General features: G+C 38.2%; 1 protein-coding gene and 2 pseudogenes across 1 annotated transcript; 2 read left to right on the top strand and 1 right to left on the bottom strand.

The window, feature by feature from the left end:
* Positions 1-3,206: 3,206 nt before the first annotated feature.
* On the bottom strand, positions 3,207-4,652 carry LOC141435044 (uncharacterized). The gene is made up of 2 exons (XM_074097563.1): positions 4,544-4,652; positions 3,207-4,177 (listed from the first exon to the last, which is right to left on the bottom strand). The coding sequence occupies exons 1-2, from the start codon at positions 4,650-4,652 to the stop codon at positions 3,207-3,209; spliced, it is 1,080 nt and encodes a 359-aa protein (XP_073953664.1).
* A 1,367-nt stretch (positions 4,653-6,019) lies between these two features.
* On the top strand, positions 6,020-8,923 carry LOC141434741 (uncharacterized; annotated as a pseudogene).
* A 102-nt stretch (positions 8,924-9,025) lies between these two features.
* On the top strand, positions 9,026-21,228 carry LOC141435312 (carboxypeptidase E-like; annotated as a pseudogene).
* Positions 21,229-23,178: the final 1,950 nt, after the last annotated feature.

Here is a 23,178-nt window from a genome sequence, read left to right as displayed (position 1 = left end):
GAGGTGCTGTCTTAAACCTCATTATTTTCAGAGATATTCATATAAATGCAAAACTTTTATCTGGGTTTTCTGGGTGGGAGGGAAATTATATCTTCCAATGAAGCGAGTCATATAATATTGATCGAACTTCGCTTGCGAAGCTCGTTTGATCATATATTATTATTTCCTCGCTTCATTGTTCGATATAATTTTAGATAACATTATTGTAGCTGTTTAGAGGTAAAGTTTTGCATTACTCCTGATAAATAAAACAGGATTCAATCAATACATGTTTTATTCTTAGCTATGACTATAACAAGTCTATGATAGTATATGTATGTAATTATTATTAGGCACAATCAGTCTTACAAATGTTTCATTGCTTAGCTTTAAGTAAGTATGCTTAACTGCATACTGATCTTGCGAAAATACTTTCGTCAATTATTGATCGATTGTAGAATTTGGCGAAGGTTTGTGAGGTGGCGGTCCACCCGGCCGTCTTTCGGATAACATCGATGCTAACCCCTGCGGCAGCAGCCGTGGACGTGGCAGCATGCCTCGTACTATGGGCGCTGAATATTGACACGTCCACGCCACTTTTCGCTAGAACCTGTTTTATCCACCTGCTTATCGACTGTGCTGTCGCGTCCCTGTGAGGACGCTTCATAGTTATTAAGAGGTGTTCAGAGTTCTGAGGTCGCTTATCGGTAGTCATCGCAAGGTAGTCTCGAAGAGCTGTAGCCGAGCATAATTCCGGCTTCTCCTCAAAATAAGGGAGGACAAGAATGGGCTGCTCCCTCCCGGCCGCTGATGTTTTAATTATGTCCGAAATAATCATTTTGGCACCATTAGGACAAAAATGTATATTTTTGGTTCTTATCAATGATAAGGTCTGCACTCGGTGAGCGGTGCATAAGGCTAATAACACGACTAATTTTTTAGTCATTTGCTCTAAGGATAAAGTCGTGTTTGGATACCATTGAGCAATATAATCCAACACTATTTTTGGGTCCCATGTGTGGGAATATTTTGGCATGCTAGGTCTCATCTTAAATACGCCTTTCAGGAGGCGTTTTATGAGTTCGTTTTTGCCAATATTGTCTCCCAAAAACAGGGATAGCGCTGATCTGTGACTGTTAATGGAGCCATACGAAGCTCCCTGATTGAACTGCTCAGTTAAAAAAGTCATGATGAACTCAACCGAATTATCAAAAACGTCTCTATCATACTGTGCACAGAATTTCCACCATAAATGTAATGAGACATTATATTGCTGGATGGTATTTTTAGATAAAGATGCTAGCATCAGTTCCCAGGTCACCATAGGGAGGCCGCGTCGCTGGTACGCTAGCCTGAGAGCACCGCTGCACCCAGGGTAAGGTGTTCGTGCAGCTGGCGCCTGCATCTGCAATCAGACCACACCAGATGTTCTTTGGAGTTCATGTATAAAATGTCAGATTTTATTAATGACATTAATAAAGGGTACCACGCTTGAGATGGCCATACGGGGAATACCAATATTCCCGTAGCTTTCTCATGAATGATCTTTTGTAATGATTTAAGTATGACCGAAAATGGGGGAAACGCATAGAAAAAAGTGTGATTCCAATTTATTGTGAACGCATCTATGGCCACTGCGTCTGCATCTCTTTTCCATGACACGTATTGGTGACATTTGGCGTTGGCGCGGGAGGCGAATAAATCGATTTCCGGTTGACCAAAATTATGTTTTATGCGTTTGAAAGCTGGATTAGACAGTTCCCATTCGGTATCGGGGTTCACTTTGCGTGATTCCCTGTCAGCTTCGATATTGTCCTTCGTGTTTATATAGGACGCGAAGATCCAAATATTCCTCTCCTCGCACCATTGCCAGATTTTTCTGGAGATTTCATTAAGATGCGGGAATTGTACTCCCCCCATGCGGTTAATATAGCTGATGGCTGTTGTATTGTCTATTCGAAGTAGAATGGAACAATTGTTTTGGTCACTGGCAAAATATTTGAGAGCTAGAAATGCAGCTAATATTTCTAGTTGATTTATGTGGAATGCTCGTTCTTCTGGTCTCCACGCTCCATGTGCTCTGGAGTTATTTGAAAACGCCCCCCAGCCGGTCCGAGATGCGTCCGAAAAAATCTCTAATACGTAATCGAGGGGTAACATAGGGTGAGAGCATGACCATATCCGATTATTCCACCAAATCAAATCATTTAAGATTACCTCAGGCAATTTAATTTTACTATTGTAATTCGTATACCGTTGCAAGGCTAATAATTTTTGTCTCTCTAATATTCTGGTATACAGCCAGCCATACCGTGCTGCGGGACAGGCCGCAATAAGCGTGCCTATTAGCTGAGATAATTCTCTTATCGTACAGGTGGGTAGTGCTAAAAACTGTTTAACTAACGTGGCAATTCTTTCACGTTTTTCGGTGGGTAAAGTTAGGGTCATATCCGTAGAATTGAAAATAAATCCCAAATATTTGCAAGATTGCTGAGGCTCCAAGACACTTTTATGCGCATTAATTACAAAACCTAAGCATTCTAGTAACTTTACAGTTTGTTGAACGTTGTGCAAACATTCATTATAATCATCGCCTATGCATAAAATATCGTCGAGGAAAAATACTGATTTTAGACCTTGACTCCTTAAATAAGTCATAACCTCCCTCATGATCTTTGTAAATGTTCTTGGAGCCACAGAGAGGCCATAGGGCAGTGCTGTGAACTCATATGTCGATAAGTTCAGCTTTTCATCCTCAAATTGGAAGCGTAAATATTTGCGGCTACAATCCGCTATAGGTATCAGCAGATATGCTTCTTTCAAATCGACTGTGGCCATAAAGCCTTGATTTGGAATAAGCTTAACTGCTGTCCTGTGGTCTTCCATTTTAAAATGACACTTAGGAATAAACTTATTTAGTGCTTTCAAATTCAGGATGAATCGTTTGCCTCCGCTAGATTTTGGGGCAAGAAAAGTCCTAGAAATGAATTGATCGTCACTCGGGGTGCAAGGTGTAATCGCACCTAGTTCTAATAAGTTTTGTAAAGCCAATTTCATGTCGCTTTTTTCTGTGACTGACCAATTCATTCTAGGGACTGATTCTTGGAATACTTCACTTCCGAATTGGATAGAAAAGCCCTCTTTTAACCAATTTAAGATGACCTGATTTGATGTTATTTTACACCAGCAGTTGTAAAAATGTCTTATTCTACCGGCATGTACCTGATTTATTGCGGCTGCGTGGCACGGGGCTTGCCCTGGCCCGCTGGTCTGGATGACGGGTTCGGTAGCGGCTTGCGTACCGTGGCTGTCTTCTTCGGCCCTCCACGCCCCCCCCTGTTCGACGGGTAGCGCGAAGGGCCCGCCCAGTTTCCCTGATACTGGTGATTGCCGCGCGGGTTGGTCGAAACTGGCAGTGTTGTCGTATTTTTTGCAGCCGGAACCGGTTTTTTAATTTGTAAACCCTGTTTTTCGATTACCTTTGAAGCTTTTATCTTTTCAGGAAGCTTACTTCCGAACAGCATTTCGTCCCTTTCAGTGTCTTGAATAATATTCAAGAAAGGTTTTGCTAGACCAGGGGCTATCATTTTTGTACGTGCTTGGGTCTCGCAGTAGTGCAAGTCCGATAGAATGCGACAACTATCGCTTAATAGTTTAATAGCTTTGACTTTGTCATCCCCGGTCAATAGTATTGTCATTGCACGATTAATAGCGGTAATTCCTATTCCCAGCTGTTGTTGTGCTGTTTCGATCTTTTTGTCCCGATTACGCGCCATTTCGGTAATCGCGGCAGAAATTTCTGCATTTAATCTCGGGGCTTGTAGCAAAGTACAATTTTCTGGTATAAGATATTCTTTTAATAACTTGTCTTTTGAATCCTTTGGCAAACCTTTACGTAGTAGTGGTAGCCATAACGATGCTAAGTTCCCATGGATCTTATCACCGAACTTTGGGGTGTCGTCTGTAGCTTCTCCAAGAGCAGATAGGAGCTCAGGGTCCAGATCTGCGGCATCTATGTTTTCTTGGGTCGTAGGCGGGATAACCGGGTCAAACGCAGGGGTGGCTTCCACCGATGCAGCGTCTTGGTCGGTTTCGTTTTGCGCCGTGGTCGGGTCTTGCGACTGAGACTCATTCTCTTGTACAATTGGCTCGGTCTCATTCCCCGTGGGTACTTCCGGTTCCAGAAAGACGTCGCTTTCTATAGAGAACAAACAAACGTAATTAATTTAATGTTGTTGTACCCGAAATAAAAAATATTTTATTGAGGGTAGTTTTGCCTAGAATAGGTATTCATCTTTCTCTTAGATTAATCTCTCGGAGAAAACTAAGATGATGTTGCACCTCAACATGCATTCACAATGGAATTACAAGTCTTACGTGCGTTATGCCTTCGTGTTAACTCACGGCTAACCCCCAGGCTCTAGTCTTTTGTAAACAAAGGGAGTACGACTTATTTTAACCCTTTTGTTTTATAATGTTCCAGGAACTTTAAATAATAAAGCGACAAGTAACTTGTCGTTTTTATTGGCGAAATAGCAAAGTATTAAGCTATTAAATTACTCACCTGAATCTTCATCTGATGATGAGGACGATGATGATACGCCTCGTAACTTTCTCAACTTTCGTTGATAATGTTCGATTTTTTCTTCATTTGTGAGCTTACGCTTCGGCATGTTGAAACCAATCGACTTGTAAAATCTTTGGATTTAACCACTTCTTTAACAGTAGTGGACGCGTGCGTCAGTTGCCATGCACGAAAAAATAATGAGGTTTAAGACAGCACCTCGGACGGACGAGGTGGGGTGAAATCAACTCAAGTACTTTTTTTTTTAATATCTCTAAAAAGTGTGCAATATGTTGCCAGTAGATTAAATTAACTACAATAATGTTATCTAAAATTATATCGAACAATGAAGCGAGGAAATAATAATCATTTTTACACGGCATTTTTTTTAAAAAGTTTGAAAATTGTATGTTTTTTGACAGTAAAACAAATAAGGAAGAGTACTGGTCAAAAAGGACGCTATAATCAGCCGTACAAGCTAGGAAACAAATCTAGTGGTACCGGAGCCCTGCTTCTAAGCTAAACGTACGACGCAGTGCGGGATCATTTCGTATTGGTTGGTTTGGCCATCTTCATTTCATTTGTTTTTGTAGCTGCAATAGATAGGTATACAGTCGAACAAATTGAATCACGACCCAGGGTAAACCTTTGTTGCTAACATCATCTTGACATCTCATACATTTGTCAAGGAAATCATAGTGAATTTGGGTCAATCAACTTTTTTTAACATCGACCAAAACAATGTCATAAAGCATTTTGCAAACATTACATGTTGTAAGTAAACATGTTTTTTCTGTAATTTAATAGATGGTACATGAATACATGCCATCCTACGTAAGTTCAACCTATTAAACCGTGAAATATCTTGTTGGCAAGTATGATTTTTTGGTAACGCCAGAGTCAATTTGGTAACGCAGGAGACGCCCAAAGTGTCGTAAAATAGTTGATTGACCCAACTGATTATTAAAAGTTCCACCCTGGGTCATGCATGATTCAATTTGTTCAACAACTGTACTTACATTATGTATAAATTCCAACTGTCTACCCAAGTCATCAGCTGCACAAAAGCTAGATTTATACTTTTATTAAAGACACCATCGATACGTGAAGTTGTTAAGGTAATTAAATTAGGTTCACCGTTCACCTGTGCCGTATGCATTTCAGCATGTGTGCTAGCTACTCTACTAATGTAACTAATCTATTACGGTTCTTGGGATAAAGCCAAACAGATAGACACGGACAGTAAACCGACATTAATCCATTCAGTGCCGTGACGCCCATCGGCGTCTTGGTGGACCCTCATGTAATGCCGCTTACGCCGATATGGGCGTCTGTTCTGCAGAAGCGTTGGCACTCGGCATCGCGGTAAAGTACGTATACGTAATCTGGCGCTCGGCAATTGGTGGGTTAATAGACAGGTGTCTAGGTTTTGTCAATTTGTCATCCATCGGACACGGAACCTTTTTTTTTTAACATATGTCATAGACGCGAGATGACCTTGGCAACTCGTGGCGCATACGTAGCATCACTGGCTGGATGCTGGTGACTGGTCTCATCATAGACAACGCATATGGAGGTGGCTTGGCTTCGAGCTTCACTGTGCCCAAGTATGAAGCCTCCATAGACACGGTGCAGGATATAGTGGACAGGAAAATGGAATGGGGGGCCACCCACGATGCTTGGATATTTTCCATTATTTTATCAGAAGAGGTACGTACGATGTTTTATTAGTAGGTCATTCATTACACTAACTACGAGTAAGTAATAGTACTTACCATTTATTCACATTATCAACTCACTTGAAACGTGTTAAATATGTATTATTTATGATGATACACCTAGTACTTTACTTATCCTACCTAACTTCTTAAACAAACGCGACTAGCAAGATGTTGTCTACATCATGTAGATAGGTACTCGTGATGTGACAATAAAATAACTTTGCAGAAATATGTAGGTAAGTAGGTAGGTACCTACGGTATTATTTTAAGTCAGACTTCAAAAAAAGGAGGAGGTTATCAATTCGGTTGTATGCTGAGGCACCGACTTCAGACTGGTAGAAAATTTTTTTCATGGTTTTTTGTAGTCTTTATTACTTACCTACTTATTTACCTACCTATTAATTTATACATTTTTCAGCCCCTAATAAAGAAATTGCTGAGTCAGTTCAGAACATATCCCGCAGAGGAATTAAAACGGAGAAGTTTTACGCGGAGTACGGCCTTCAGCGTCGAGCATTTACCAGCAGGTAGGCACAAACACAAATGAGTACCTACTTAGAAATAGACAGACATCATCATCACCAATCAGCCGTAGGAAGTCTACTGTAGCACATAGGCCTCCCCCATAGACCTCCAGTTGCTTCGGTTGAAAACGGCCAAATAATTAGTTCTTTCTAGTAGGTACCTTCATATATATGTAGCACCTATACGTACCTACGCATTTCTCTCTACTTGAAAATAAAGTTCATGTCTCAAAATTGGTGTGCTAATTCCCCGCGTGATCTTCAATTCATTTTAATTTAAGTACACACTTTTACCTATATACTTACTTATCTATTTCAAGATACGAGCTTAATTATCCACTTTTTTAATATTTAGGTACCTACCACTTTTTATATGATAGGGGGAAAACAAGCAGGTGAGTCACCTGAACGAAAGCAATCACCGCCGCCCGCCGCCGCATAACATAGGCTGAGTTACGGATGCGTTGCCGGCCCTTTGAGAAAAGAGTAGATTCGGTTTTTGAAGATCCCCAAGTTGTAACGGTCGGAAATACTGACGCTGCAGCATTATGTATTATTATGCTGCATTATGTTCCATAACTTAAAAAAATCGCGCAGGGCATCAAGTCAAAGCACATAAATAAATCGATAGGTACCTTCGCAATCGGCGAATACATCACAAAAGAAGCGACAGAGGACCTAGAGCTGATGTTAGAGAACTTCTACTACGAACAGTGTGTGGTGATGCTGCGCAAGAGTTCACCGTACACAGCCAAGCTCAGCGAACTGGTGGGCCGGCTCCACCAATCGGGGCTCATGCTGGCGTGGGAGACTCAGGTCCGCATTATCTGTATTTCCGAATAGATACAACTTTGAGCTATTTTAATCCTTTTTATCCGTCGACATTAGGATTTCGAATTTTAGAATTTCGACCTTAAGTTGTAACCGTTCGCTATATTTAAATACTTTGGACATTTGAATTTCGACCTTATGATCGTTCTACATTTTTTTAGAAAAAAAAAATTGCCTAAGTAAACTATGCTTAGTAGTAGTAGGTAATTTTGTATGTAGAGTAGGGCAAATTTTGTGCCGTTGATATTATATGTATGAATTTATATCCAAAGATTACAAAATAGATGAAAAACATTGACTTGTTTTTGAAAATTTTATTTACATAAAAGTAACAGTGGCATATAAGTGCCGTTATATTTTTCAGGTTGCCTTAAATATCTCGATTTCAAAGTGCAGTTAGAAGTAAAGCTCTCTCGATCTAGGCGAGATGTGGACGAAGTTAATCCGTTGAGCTTAAAACAAGTTGTGGTTAGTATTCTTCGTCGTTATTTCCTGCTCATGATAAGTTCCATTGTTAATTATACCTAGGCCTTTTGTCACAATGAGAAGGCTTTGATCTCATACAACTAAAATTAAATCACTTTGTTTCACTAGTTGTAAGCACTTACGACTTTTTACCTATCTCACTTTCACTTTAATGTCTACCAGCCTCGGTAGCGCAGTAGGCAGCGCGAATCTTAAATGTATTTGGACGACCGAGCTTCGCTCGGGCTAAAACTCAAAGACTCCCGTTTTCCCAGTGACAAGACCAAGCTACATCGGTTGTTCATCCTCTAAAATCCCTACATACCAAATATTATCGAAATCAATTGAACCGTTTTCGAGATCCCCGAATTATATAAATATAAAAGAATTGCTCGATAAAAGGTATATAAGATATTATATTACACTTACAATTTATTTTTTCAGGGAATCTTCATAATTTACTTTAGTGGTTTATCAGTGGCTTTTCTTTGTTTTATGGTTGAAATACTCACAAAATGCAAGAAAGCTGTCGTTGTAATATAAAACCAGCATGAGTACCATCAATAACAATTATTTATTTCTAATTTCTAAATCAAGTCGAAAATTTCAGGTATTATTTCGAGCTAGCCAAAGTTGGGTAAAAACTAACAATGTACCTACTTTTAATCATAAACTTAATATTAATAGCGTAATAATAAATAATAATTTCCCATGAATTTTCAAATTTTTGTAACAAAGAGCGCCATCTATCTATTGTGACGTAAGGCTGCGTGTAAACTTGATTCGTATTCATTATTTTACGGCAGTTAATAACATGTCTTGAATAGGTTGATTGACTATTTGACAGTAACATTCACATTGTATGGTTTTTAATTAGTCAGTCACGTCATGTCATTCATTCAATCAGTCAGTAAATTCTAAACGCTTGGGGGTAGGTCTTCTCTCTCGAGCTTGTTCGTAGGCGGGAAATCGATCGATAAACTGTACTGGAGTAACACGGGTTACAAATAACATGAGCATTGTTTTAAAAATACACTCGTAGTAATTAGCTAACAATCCAGCGATAACCATGACGAAGCTTTTATTGCTTTGTTTTGCCGTATTGTGACTGCGAATGCCGAATTTACATGGCGACATCATAATAATGAGGAGCTACCATTAATTTTGGAAGAAGTTCATCAAAAATGTCCGAACATATCGCGAGTTTACGCTCTGACCGAGCCATCTGTCCAAAATTTCCTTTGTACGTTATCGAATTCTCCGATAAACCCGGGATTCATCAACCTTGTAAGTATTTTTTTAATATAGGTAATAAACTTAAAAGTTTAACCTTTGACATTATATGCTAAATAACAAGTGATATTAATTTGTTTAGATAAGCCTGAAGTAAAGTATATCGGGAATATCCACGGCAATGAGGTTTTGGGGTCGCGAGTTGCTCCTTGGGCTGGCCCATTATTTATGCGACCAATATGTTAATCGTGATCGCCGCATCAGAGCTCTCATTCACAACACTCGCATCCACCTGATGCTTCTATGAATCCCGATGGATGCAACTGGCTACGGACACAGTAAGAATTAACAAAATATAATGTAATATTTGTGATGCACTCAACTTTTAAGAGTACCCCCTTTTTACATTTTCTAAAATCATTTTAGGGAGCCAAGGACTATCTTATTGGACGCTATAATAACCATACGGTGGATTTAAACAGAAACTTTCCTGATCTGGATGCTATTACATTTGAGTTTGAGCGTCAAGGCATTAACCACAACAACCATTTGCTGCGGGATCTCACCAGATTGGCTGCTCCAGTAAGTGCTGATTGCCCATCCGATAAAAGCAATGAAATGAAGAGTATTGTACTGATATGGCCTGATAAGATTACAATAGGGCATACAATAGTTATTGATTTTGGTAAAAAAAGCTTAGTGTGAAAAATATGAGATCTTGATTTTAGCAATATAACTATTTTTTTATCATATAAGCAGTGCCGGTTTTAGCACTTCCAGCGCCCTGGGCGAGATTTCCACGGCACCCCCAAATTTTGGGAATTTTCTAGAAGGTATAGGCTTCAGGTGCCCCTTTAAGTCCAGCGCCCTACCCTAAAGCCGCTGCTGCATATAAGTATTTTGTCAGATAAATTTGGATTTATCTTGCTTTCCTAGTTAGCTTCAGTAAACTTTGGTAAGCTAGTTGAGAAAGCTCAAACTTTCCCAATAAAATACCATGGCAAAACATAATTCACTACATCTGTATTTTAAGTTTAGTTCACATATAGTTTTCTTTCTTTCATGAGTTTCTTAAGTTTATTGGCATATTTATGGAAACATATGGACAAAGTTAGTGTCATTAAGCTGAAAATTTTCAGAACTTTTTGATGAAACTACTGCAAGCTAAACAGTATTTTGATAAGCATTATAATTTCATTCCCACTTCACTGTGCTACTTGTAAAAAAATGTATAATAGTTTTTTTAATAATAGGCTAATATCNTAATAGTTTTTTATAATAATAGGCCTATTATTATAAAAAACTTTCTCCTTGCCATGGCTGGCTAAATACACATGATTGCATGTAAATATGTTTACATAATCAGCATTGAATGGGTTAAATTATATTTTTTTAGCTAGAGCCAGAAACTCGAGCCGTCATGAGGTGGATTATGTCCATTCCATTTGTGCTAAGTGCAGCAATACATGGTGGAGATTTAGTTGCAAACTACCCATATGACGAAAGCCGGAGTGGTGCTCCTGTGTCAGAATACTCTGCAAGTCCTGATGATGAAACATTTAGGTACAACTCAATTTGATATAAATCTTAATGATCTTGATTGAAATAAATGTGGGTATGTAAAATATGTATATTGTAACAGTTATCTCTGTCGGAAATGCAATGGTACCGAATAACTATAGGCTTGTTTTACAGTATCATTACCATATTATCATTACTGAACTTTGAGCAGGAAATATGATTGCATTTATACTGCACTAACACAAACTGCACTAATAAAATACAGTACCCTCGAGTAAGAAAAGGTTGAAGTATATACTTAAAAGTGCAAATACAAAGAATATAAAATGAAATTCTGTATATCTAGGTTATTTGATTTTTTACTTAGATTTTTTGTAATAATGTTTTTGTCCCAAAATCTGTAAAGCTCAGTTTAGACCTGTAAGAAAAATCGTGCAAGTAGCATTACATTGCTGCACTCTACTGCTGACCACTTCAAACTCTTTCCCTTTACTGATTTTTTCTTCCTAATCTAAACTGGGCTTAAAGCTGCGTTTCCACCAATAATGTGCGAGGAGGTGTCGTCAGGAATGTGTTTTTTTATTAACCAACAGAAACACTTCATTTATCTCGCCTCGCACAGCATAACTAGTGGAAACAGATGAGAAGAGCGAGGCGAGGTAAATTAAGCGTTTCTATTGGGTAATGAAAAACACATTCCTCGCACATTATTTGTGGAAACGCAGCTTTAGAGTGACTATTTCATAAACCCATTTTAGCATGAGTTACAGAAGCTGTCATTAAGGCCGCATGGTCAAGTCAGTGGGCAGTTGCGAGCGTGTTCTTTGTTGGATTGCGTTGAGATGCTCGCCATATACTGCGCGGCATAGTCATCACCAGCCCCTGTACCACAACAGTTACAAGTCCTACAAATCAACACAATTGTTAATTTTCTCATAGAAAAAAGTGACAATTATGTGGATTTTATTTATTTATTTATTTTTTATTTTATTTTGTAACATTTGTAATGCTTGGCGTTCATTGAGTAGACAACAGGCTAGGCAGCGCTAATGCTGATGGCGCGCTGCTGTGGCATAAACTACCAATTGCCTATTTTGAACATGAAACTACCGTGAGACTCACGTATATTAAATGATATTGTAACGGATAACTCACGTCTTAAACCGAGGTTAGCTCGACATGTTGACACGCGACTCAGCGGCTGCCGCAACACGCACACTCGCTCACTCACGCGTCTGTGCGTGTTGCGGCAGCCGCCGAGTCGCGTGCTCCTGAGAAGGGCTACGAGATAGCCCGAAACATGTCGAGCTAAACTCGGTTTAAGACGTGAGTTATCCGTTACAATATCATTTAATACCAACTGCCTATCCTGCAATCGAACCAATGCACAGTTGTAACGTTTATGGTACAGGGGCCTAGCCCCCAATGAATATAGAAAATATGCTCGCGCTGTTGCCTGCTGGCATTCAGTTCCGGGTCTAACATTTGATATTGAGATCATAACATCACCCTTAAGTTTTGGGGCAACCATTTTTTGTACAGGAATTTGGCACTGGCATACGCTGAGGCCCACGCGGATATGGCGTCCCCAAGCCGGCCAGGCTGCCACACTACTAGCTCTGATGAGTCCTCTACTTTCAATTTCGGGAAACAGGGCGGAGTTACGAACGGTGCTGCTTGGTACAGCTTGAAAGGAGGTAAGTCAATATTTCAAGTTTTGCAGTTGGGTACCTATAGGTATATTTCACGGAGTCCTAACTTGTTTCTGCTGGAAAATACTAAATAATAATAAATTTAATCTTAAAATAATTCTTACTAGCTTTTGCCGGCAACTTTGTTTGACAAAAGTACATCGCTATCCCGCTCCCGCGGGAACTAAGCAATTTTTGGGGAGTAAATATATCCTATGACCTTCCCGGAGTCTTAAGCCTATATACTCCCAGCCTATATACGTCCCACTGCTGGGCACAGGCCTCCTCTCAGATCAAGAGGGCTTGAGAAATAGTTCCCACGCGGGCCCAGTGCGGATTGGGGAACTTCGCACACACCATTGAATCGCTTCGCAGGTTTTTTCAGGTTTCCTCACGATGTTTTCCTTCACCGCAAAGCTCGTGGTAAATTTCAAATGTAATTCCGCACATGAATTTCGAAAAACTCAGAGGTGCGAGCCGGGGTTCGAACCCACGACCCTCTGCTTGAGAGGCGATTGGTCAAACCACTAGGCCACCACGGCTTCTTACAGACAGACATACTTACAAAATACACAAAGTTACTTTCACACGGCACTTTGTATGGAGGCTTCCACACAAAGAACCTTTTATTTTGCTTGTCAGGCCTATCGGTGTCTGTCGACGGTACTGATAGATACAGAAGGCACGGCAATGCAAAAGTAGCGAACACACAGTGCGAGTTTTTAGACGCTCCTATAGAAAAGGCAAGATACTTAATATCTACCTATTTATATTTCCATGTATCATCCTTGCTGTCCTGTAATTCTACAAAGTGTAATTACTTTTCCTGAATAAGTCTAAATTCAACATATTGTTACGAAACTTCGTTCGTTAAAGCGGCGTTTGATAAGGAGTAAAATACCGTTTACCTTTACTTGCCCGAATTTCACTTGCCATACCAACGTTTGTCATAAAATATATAGAACCGTGCTGTTTCCAGGATTTTTTAAAATGTCATCGTATAGAATGCAGTAGGTTAGGTTAGTTTAATATCAACTTTGAAGAAATGACTATTTCAGAAATAAATTACTTTATGGAAAATGAAAATTCTATAAAATGATACATTCGGGCATATGTAATTCGGGCAAACGATAGAGAATCGTAAAATACGTACTTTATTTACTTCAGCAGAACACATTATCTCGATACTGGAGCATTTTTTACCCATTTTAGGAAGTGAACTGTACGTACGTAATGGATTGCCGTACATTGTTTGACATTTGCTGTGACTTGTTAGCCATGAGATGACGATGTGAACTGGTTTGGTAATGCTAATTCGAGCTACCTCGTCCGTCCTCTGTTTTTACAAACTCGTAGAATGATCTTAAATTTTAACAATGAGTGTGTGACCTTGTTTGACATGCTTTACACGATTTAAGTAAGTTACATGTGACGTTACATAACTTATTGTTCTGGTATTCGTCTCAGATTCTCATGTAGGTATGCGGATACATACAAAAACGAATTCAAGTTGGAGAGTTTTCTAGTGCTAAAGAAACGTAATTAGCATTTATTTTTAGAGAATAGAATTTGCGTCTCTAATATTTCTTTAGCGAATAAACTGTGAAAATTTCAGGCATGCAAGATTTCAACTACCTGGCGACAAATGCTTTTGAAGTGACTCTCGAATTGGGTTGTGAAAAGTATCCCGATGCTAGTAAATTGGAGAATGAATGGGTGAGGAACCGTGGGGCATTGTTGGCGTATTTGTGGAAAGCCCATACTGGAGTCAAGGGGATTGTGAGCGACGATTCTGGGTTCATCCAGAACGCTGTCATCTCTGTGGTCAACATTACTGGACCCATCCCTCGGCCCATAAGACACGACGTTACCACCGGTGAGTGAATAAATTGGGGAATGTAACTATTTACTAAAGTAAGTTCGTACGGAACCCTCGATGCTCGGGTCAGACACGCATTTGACCGATTTTTTAGTTACTTTTAAGTATGTCCCACTGTACTAGGGCTCTGTTTTTCAAAGCTTATAAGTCTAATAATATTAGCGTTATCTATTAATGTTTAGTGTTGTCTCGTAAATTGAATGAGAAAATAAAACAAAACATTAATTTATTATTATTAGGCTTCGAAGAACAGCACAGTGAGTTTAAGTGGTGTTTTTATTCTGTGTGTAGCCGTAAATTTGGGGATGTTAAAGACACAATAAAATACAGGAAAAAGCCTATTTGGCGCTTAAAGGTCGCAGTGGAGTGAATCTGTGAACAGTTTAGCTTCACACGCTTTAGTTACGTCAGCAGTTATCCCATTATGTATTAGGTACTTATAGGTACTAAACGAGTGCTAGATGTTACGTGCGCTTGAATGTAATACTTGTTGAGTGCTTAAGCAATTAATAAAAAAATAAAATAAAAAATATTTGTTGCCACATCTTAAATTATTTACCTAAATTTGAATAAACAATAAACAATGAGTTATTTAATTTGTTCAACTGAACCCAAGGAATTTATTCCCACTATTTCTTATTAAAAAAATCCGTTAAGGCTTCAGATTTTGCTTTATGGTCTTGCATAAGGTACGAGCAGCCTAATAGTGTCGAAGTTCAATCTTATAATATAATGTAAACAGCAATTGATATAAGTAGGTATTGTTTATTTTTCATAAAAAAATCTTTGTGATGTTTCAAAACAAAGCTAAAGTATAATAGGTCAGGTGGTACTTGTCGGTTTCTTATAAAAACTCCGCTATTGTCGATGATGCAATCTATTTATAATGCAACCGTCATTGTCATTCCCTTCGCTGGACTAATTGAAGGAGATTGTTCCCTCCGTCTAACTCAATTACAGGCAGAACTGACCAAGCATTTCCTACGCGCTGTGTCAACGCGTACTTCTTTTTAGGAAGCCACAACAAAAGTAGCGAACGTTCGTAAATAATAAATGAATCAGCGTTTAAAGTATTTATCCTATTAATAGAGATATCAACCTTTGACGGTTTTTTTGGTTGTAAGTTAATTGGTGTGGCTCGCACTTTTTAAATTGGCTTCAGTTAACGCAGAACGCAGAATTTATTAGCATGCAATTTAAAAGCCGCAGAATGCGCAGAATTAATTATGTGCATGGACTTGTTATGATCACGCGAGATCAACCTATGGTCTGTCCCAGAATTCGAGATACTAAAATGACGTTTCATGTGTTACCTGTTTTTTGCGTCTCATAAATAGCGATGTGCCGCAACCGGTTATTACCGAAAGATTTTGTAGGTACCTATGTATGTATGTCGTAAAATATTAAGATATGAACGGATCCGTGATGTACTAAAATGTAGGGCACTTAGGACATTCTAGAAAAGGTAAAATAGGTCTAATAAAAATGCGACCGTTTTCGAGATATTTCGACTTTTTATAGATGTTGATGTTTAAGTTTCAATTTCATTCTAAGTAAGTTTTACATTAACTAAATAATATGAGAATAATGAATATTTGATTTATTATTCTATGATATGAATATCTAAATAAAAACACGAGAAAACGCACTGATCACATCCGATGACAATACGAGTAAAGTAACGAAAATCGGTTGAATACCACTTGAATACGAAAAACATGAACAATGACGTTGTGTGATGATATCTGAGGGCCTACTCCGGAATTCGAAAATCAAAGTTCGTACCGTAACGTCCCTCTCACTTACGTATTAAATTAAATAGTAGTGTCAGAAGGACGGAACGACACGAACTTCGATTTTCGAATTTCGTAGTAGCCCTGCTGGCCCTAACTACGAAATGCAAAACTCGAACTTCGTATGTTGCCGTCCCGCTGACGCTTATCTCATTCAATACGCGAGTGAAAGGGACGGTGCCATACGAACTTCGTTTTTGTAGTTTTGTAGTAGCCCCTCTGTATTATTTTTTACGTTGGCACTAAGTGATGAACACTGTATTTTTACCTGTGCTTAGATTTAATCACTTTATCGTATGATAAAGTAAAATGGAAAGTAGAATATTGAATGCATTAATGTTATTTTTGCTATCGTAAAATATACATTTTATCGGTTATTTACGAAACCGAAATCACGGAGCAGCACTGTTCCTTTTATGCTGGCCACATTATTTTTACGTTTGACATTTCAGACTGTCATTTTAGTATCTCGAATTCTGGGACAGACCATACGTGATATTAAAAAGCTAGTTTATATAAAGGAAGGAAACTCTTTACAATCATTTAATAGATATGTACCTAAAGAATTTACTACTTTATAATTGTCGCGAACGATGCATTTAAAGACATTTTAAAACACTACTTAACTCGTCTATGTATTTCAAAAACAATATAAAAAATAATCACCTACTAAATGATTTTCGCTGGCGCAATCCTACTGATTGACATTTAAATCATTCTTTAAGGGGCTGTTTCACCATCTATTGATTAGCGTTAACCGACGGTTAAATGTGATGCCGTCTCCGTCTATTCCAACAAAACAAATAGAGACGGCATCATACCTAACCGCCAGTTAACACTAATCAGTGGATGGTGAAACAGCCCCTAAATGTCGATTCTCTTTATACGTTTTTTAAAGAAACATGTGAATGCCACTGAAGTGTCTCAGATATAGCGGCTTATTTTCTTGCATATGATATAGTACTTAAAATTAACGTAACACGACCTGAGGGAACTAGGTAGGCCAGTCAAATCTAAAAAAAACGTGATATAGAGCTGTATTTTGAATTTATCTGCATTTTATTTGGATGCCTTAGGAGTGTGCGATTTTTAAAAAATTTATAAGACTCAAGTTTTGACGATAAATTTGAATGAAAGTAGGTATATTAAATTTGGAACAATTTTCGTGCCGCCACAGCACCTCATGTTTCATAGTTTATGAGTTACGGAGCTTTAAAAAAAATCCCTTTTTAAAATACATATTGTAATTATAATTTTTGCTATTGTTACCACAACCGCACAAGCAGGAGTAAATTCTAAGAAATACCCCCCCTAAGACATCAGATATTTTTGCAAGCTATCCGCTGTGGCGGATATTAATGCAGGCACAGCGATTTGATTCGGTCTCCTGATCAGGTGCATTTGGCGACTACTACCGTCTGTTGACGCCGGGCCACTACGAGGTGACGGCCAGCCATCCCGGCTACTTCCCCGTGTCGCGGGTGGTCACCGTGCCGCACGTGCAGTCGGCCGCACACGTGCTCAACTTTAAGCTGGAGGTAAGTATCTGGGCAAACTCGTCAGACTCGTAAACATGCATTTTCTAAGACCAAATTAGATCGATTGTTCATCCCCGAAAACCCTTAAATACAAAATTCCATCGAAATACAGCCGTCTCAAACTTGTCACGAAATTTCACGATAATCTGTTGACAAATGCGATCTGTAGAGGAGAAAAGCTGGACATCGAACAGCTGGACAGTAGACCATACGAAAGCTGAAATAAATAAAAGAAATGTGTTTTCATAGATTTAACTAAATTTGGCTGTACAAACCAGCGAAGCAGTTCAATGTGTGTGTGTGTGTGCGTGCGTGCGTGCGTGCGTGCGTGCGTGCGTGCGTGCGTGCGTGTGTGTGTGAAGTTCCCAATCCGCACTGGGCCGCCGTGGGAACTACGGCCCAAGCCCTCTCATTGTGAGAGGAAGCCTGTACCCAGCAGTGGGACATAATATAGGCTGGGATGATGAACTAAATTTGGTATGGTCATTAAACATGGCTACTGAATTCAAATTCAAATTTCTTTATTCACATAATATATAATCATGCCTTCATGCCTGACCCTTCCCAGAAGTGACCCATTTTTTTTTTAGTAGCCTATATAGTGTCCCACTGCCAATAATTTATGTGTTTAAATTGCGCGCCCGTATTCGATCACAAAAATTTATATAGGTATGTGCCATATTTCAACAGTAGATTTGGTATGAAGGAATCCCCCAGTCAGCCCAGGGGGCATGAGTCTGAGTCTGTCTTAATCGGTTTTTAAACAAAAACATTGGTAGGTATGTTTCTCTGATTAAAAAGGTTTTAATAATATCCACCTATCGCTAATATTTAAGAAACTCAATAAATAGGTGGCAAACGTGGTCGACTTCTACAAATATTTATTATAATCTTGATACACGACAAGTGAAGTGTAGGTATAGGTAAGTACAATCTTATTTAATGTGGCGTTAATATAAATAAATATGTATCAACCTCGGTACTAAATTTATATATAGGTATGACGGCTTACGCACGACTTAGCTTCGGCATAAATCGATTCGCCTGCGTCATTGTAATACCTAAATATTCATCCCGCCTACATTCTATGGCGTTGCTTATAACGACAGATTTACATAGGTTCCAACCCACCTATCGTATAATACCTGTAGGTAGATGTGTGACATTCTATTAAATAATTAATTGTGTGAAATGTACCTAAGCACACTGACTGCTGAAAGCCTTAGTTTTCTTAATTAACTTATTGTTTTGCGCGAATATGTTAATTAAATATTGAACTTGCTGCATACAAACTCTACGCCAGGTGTGTTATTCAGAGCAATTGGTCTTATTCTAACATTTCCAATAGAGATCTTACCGTCCTGTACTATATCTATGTTTTGTATATATATATATATATATCGGCAACGCACCTGTGATTCCCCTCGTGTTGCGCGTGTCTATGGGCGACGGTGATAGCTCTCCATCAGGTGACCCGTCTGCTCGTTTTCCCCCTCTTATATGAAAAAAAATATATATCGTTTATTAATGGCATCGGCAGGGCTACTACGAAACCCGAAACACGAAGTTCGTGTCGTGCGGTCCCTCTACTCTTATACTATTCAATACAAGAGCGAGAGGGACGGTACGACCCTGCTGTCCCTCCTTAACTTCTTATCTTATTACACATTTTAATTCTAACCAGTACGCGTGTGCCTGAAGCTTTTATGCCCTCTAAAACGTCAATGTGCTAGGCCTTCTGTTCCAATGAAATGTCCAAAAACTTTTATTTTATTTATTCCATTTAAGCCAGTTTAGCCATATTCCACCTGTTAAAATCCTCAATGCTCAATGCTCCAATTATTGTATAATAATATTATACGCCCACAACCTCTTTTGTTTAGTAAACTGAATGTTTGTGTTTTTCTCAGCCTACAACGAGCTGGTTCGACGATGAGACCTCGTTCGGTCTGTATCCCCACGGGCTTGGTGAAGGTCAACCGCGGATTTACAAGCGATCGCTATATGAGAAAGTCGCCAAGACTCTCCTAGAGCAAAAGGACAACCAGAAGCAATAAAAACGGACCAGGAACCACGCGAAGTGACAAGGACAAGTTTTCACGTAGTATCAACTGGTTCATATTATAATATAAAGTTTACCTGCCCAGTGTACTTCTGTAGTGGGCAAAGAAATATGTCCTTATTGATCTCAGAACTTACAATTCCTGTTTTATGTTGTCGCTTCGCGTATGCATGCTTGACGAATTTAAAAGCAGATCGGAGATACATTCCCATTTTTTTAAAGATATTTTTTTGAAACTTTTTTAGTTGGTGACAATCTTGAATACTGTAGAAACGTCCCGCTGTCATTTTGTTTACTATATTATTTAATCATATAATTGTATCAGTTACGACAGTCGCGCCAGATAAACTTTTGAGATTTTGAGTATTTTAAAGTAATGTACCTAATTTGTATGGGGCGCGGAGGTTAATATTTTTATTTTTATTTTCGGAGCTTTACCTTCATCTTTTAAATTTGTCCCAACAACTTGGCTTACCAAGTCAATCTTCAAAATATGGAAACGATCTATTAATTGTATGCACTGAAATTAACATAGAAATGAAAAGTGTTAATAAAATTAGCCCTCATTTATATTAGACAAGTTACATAAAAAATTAAGAATTTAAATAGGTAAACAGCAATTAATTTTAGTTTATAATAGCATGATGTGACCTGTAGCTTATTATTTTTATTGTAGGAAAAAATATTTACAGAACCAGTTACGGTCAGGTACTGTTATGTATGAGTTCACTGGAGTGCCATAAGTATAGTATCAATTTGAAGTTCATTTATTAGTATTTCTATATTCAAACAAGACCCAGTAGTGATGTCACAAAGATTTAGATCCTATATAGTTTTAAGATGTTTATTGTTGTATGTTACCATAAATAAATATTTTCTAGTCCAACGTTTAGTACTTCCTCTTGTATATAAAGCTCCTGAGTAGGTAGGTGAAAAACTTAAGAAGGTGACCTGTTGTATGTAGTAGCATGTAGTAGTAAGGCGTCCGTATAGATAAGTCGACGTTCCATATTTGAAAAATGACTTAAGTCCCATACCAATTCTGTGCACTACTACATACAATACAACAGGTCACCTTCTTAAGCTTTTTACCTATAGCGTATATTCATGTACCTGTCAAGTTGAATGCAGATCCTTCGCAGTAGTATTTATTTAAAAATTTACGGTAAAATAATTTTATGGACAAAAAATTGGCAGCTAAAATTTTAACATTGAAATTATATGTTAATATCTATAGTCTGTACGAAACTCATGAAATTAGAACTATTAGATAATTTAAATTGAAACAATTATATACGACCACTTGTAATCAATTTTAATATTATGTGTGAAACCATTCTTGTATTTTGTAGGTTAATAATAATATTTATGTAAAATCAAATACACAAGTGTTTAACACTTGAATAAAATATAAGATATCGTGTGAATATTTATTTTATTTGTGTCACAATAGATAAAACAAGAGGAAATATCTATGTCTCTGTACCTTATTGAAGTGCTCACATGCGCATTTATACCTATTTATGCACACTTAGAAATCTTGGCGATTATTGCTCGTAGCTTCTATTCCAAAAAGTAATAATTTCTGAACTGGTAGCATAATTATAATGTTGCGATAGCGGTTCGTCGTATACATTCTTCAAACTAGTAAAAAAATGTTTTCATGATTCTTTGTTGTCGGTCAAATTTTTTGCTATACGAGGTGTTCACCGAAAACCAGAAAGTAGTTGAAATCGAGAGTAGAATCGATTAGGTACACTGCGTTTTAAATCAGGTTGTGTCTGTGTTTTCAAATCCCTTTTTTATTGTGCCCAATTTAAATGCATACACAGATTAAATTTTGTAACGAGGTTGCATACCTACTATGTATTTAGATTTAGATAATTAAATACTGGCAGTTTTGCTGGCTGTCAGTTTGATTTTCTTCTAAAAACGCCGAAGCGTAACTGACAAGTACGAATTTTATTATAGTGCCATCTTGGTGCCATCCACGAAGACGCTTGATTTTGTCAAAATTAGACATTAATGACATTGTAATAAGAGCCAAGGCACGCGTCATCATCGTCAATGACCCTACGTATAGTGTAAAGTTAGCAAGTAGAATTACTGACTTAGCGAAACTGTTTTTTTTAAAAAATAATGAAGGTATATAATATGCACATAGTATAAATGCAATCAATTAACTTAAAATAAAAAAATAATTTTGGTGTGTATGAGGTTTCTGTTATTTTGTTAACACCTCGTTTATACATATACGTCTGATTTCATATCACGTTGATTTAGGGTTAGTTTTAATATTCTTGGAATTGTTCCACACAGCTTCATCATTACAGGAGATACCAAAACTCAAACAACAGGCAGTGTTAAGAGTTTTATTGTCACACACATTCATTGTTTTGACACAAATACTTAATACATAGCACACAAAATAGATAAAGTATCAAAGGCTTTATTTTAGATAAGGAAGGCAGAATTGAGCTTACATACGGCTACGAACATTAATGTACTATGGCCTGCAAAAGTCGATGGACAATTCCAAAACATAATCGTCTGACGCGAGAAACGGCGCCATCTATGTGTTTGAAGTGTATTAGCGGTATTTACTTATTTACTAACTTAGCTAGTTTATTGAGATCTCACTAGATGGCGCTGGCGCTGACCTTAAAAAATTTTTTATATTCATGTTAGAAATTTGGTATTTCGCTGCCGTAGTAACTAAATTATGTTCCTGCCTGGGTGGAACACCGTGGGATGATACCGCGAAGCGCGTAACGACATTTTCTGTCTCTTTCGTACTTGTCGTAAGAGAAGGAGAATATTATTATTCGCATTACTATCGTTTCTTGTCCTTCAAATAAATTCTTTGGTGTGTGTGAAGTTCCCAATCCGCACTGGGCCCGCGTGGGAACTACGGCCCAAGCCCTCTTATTCTGAGAGGAGGCCTGTGACCAGCAGTGGGACGTGTATCTATAGGCTGGGATGCTGATGATAATGAAATTCTTTATTTACGAAGACCCATGTTGCGAATTAGTGTCAACTTTAGTAATCTCCAAATCTAACAGTAAATTTACAAAAACACAAACTCAATATTATCGCCTGGTGGGATTTGAACTTGTGACATACGAACGAAGAACGAAGTTCACAACCACTTGACCATATTACTGTTATCGTAAGCGATGAAAATCGGATCTATATCGGGTCGCCTTAAAATTAATCGGTAAGTCATGCGTGTTTAACGAAACTTAAAGAGGGTAGACTGAAGATCTTCAAAATACCAGGCTAAGTTTTTATTACAAAGATTTTGCTACTTGTTCAGCTGCTTGCAACATCGTTTGATCGTCTCTTTCAAGTTGAATCTGCTTATTATCGTAATTATT

The sequence above is a fragment of the Choristoneura fumiferana genome, chromosome 14, assembly GCF_025370935.1.
Source record: "Choristoneura fumiferana chromosome 14, NRCan_CFum_1, whole genome shotgun sequence".
NCBI lineage: Eukaryota > Metazoa > Arthropoda > Insecta > Lepidoptera > Tortricidae > Choristoneura > Choristoneura fumiferana.
Note: the sequence above shows the minus strand (reverse complement) of the source record. Positions and strands in the feature narration are given on the sequence as shown.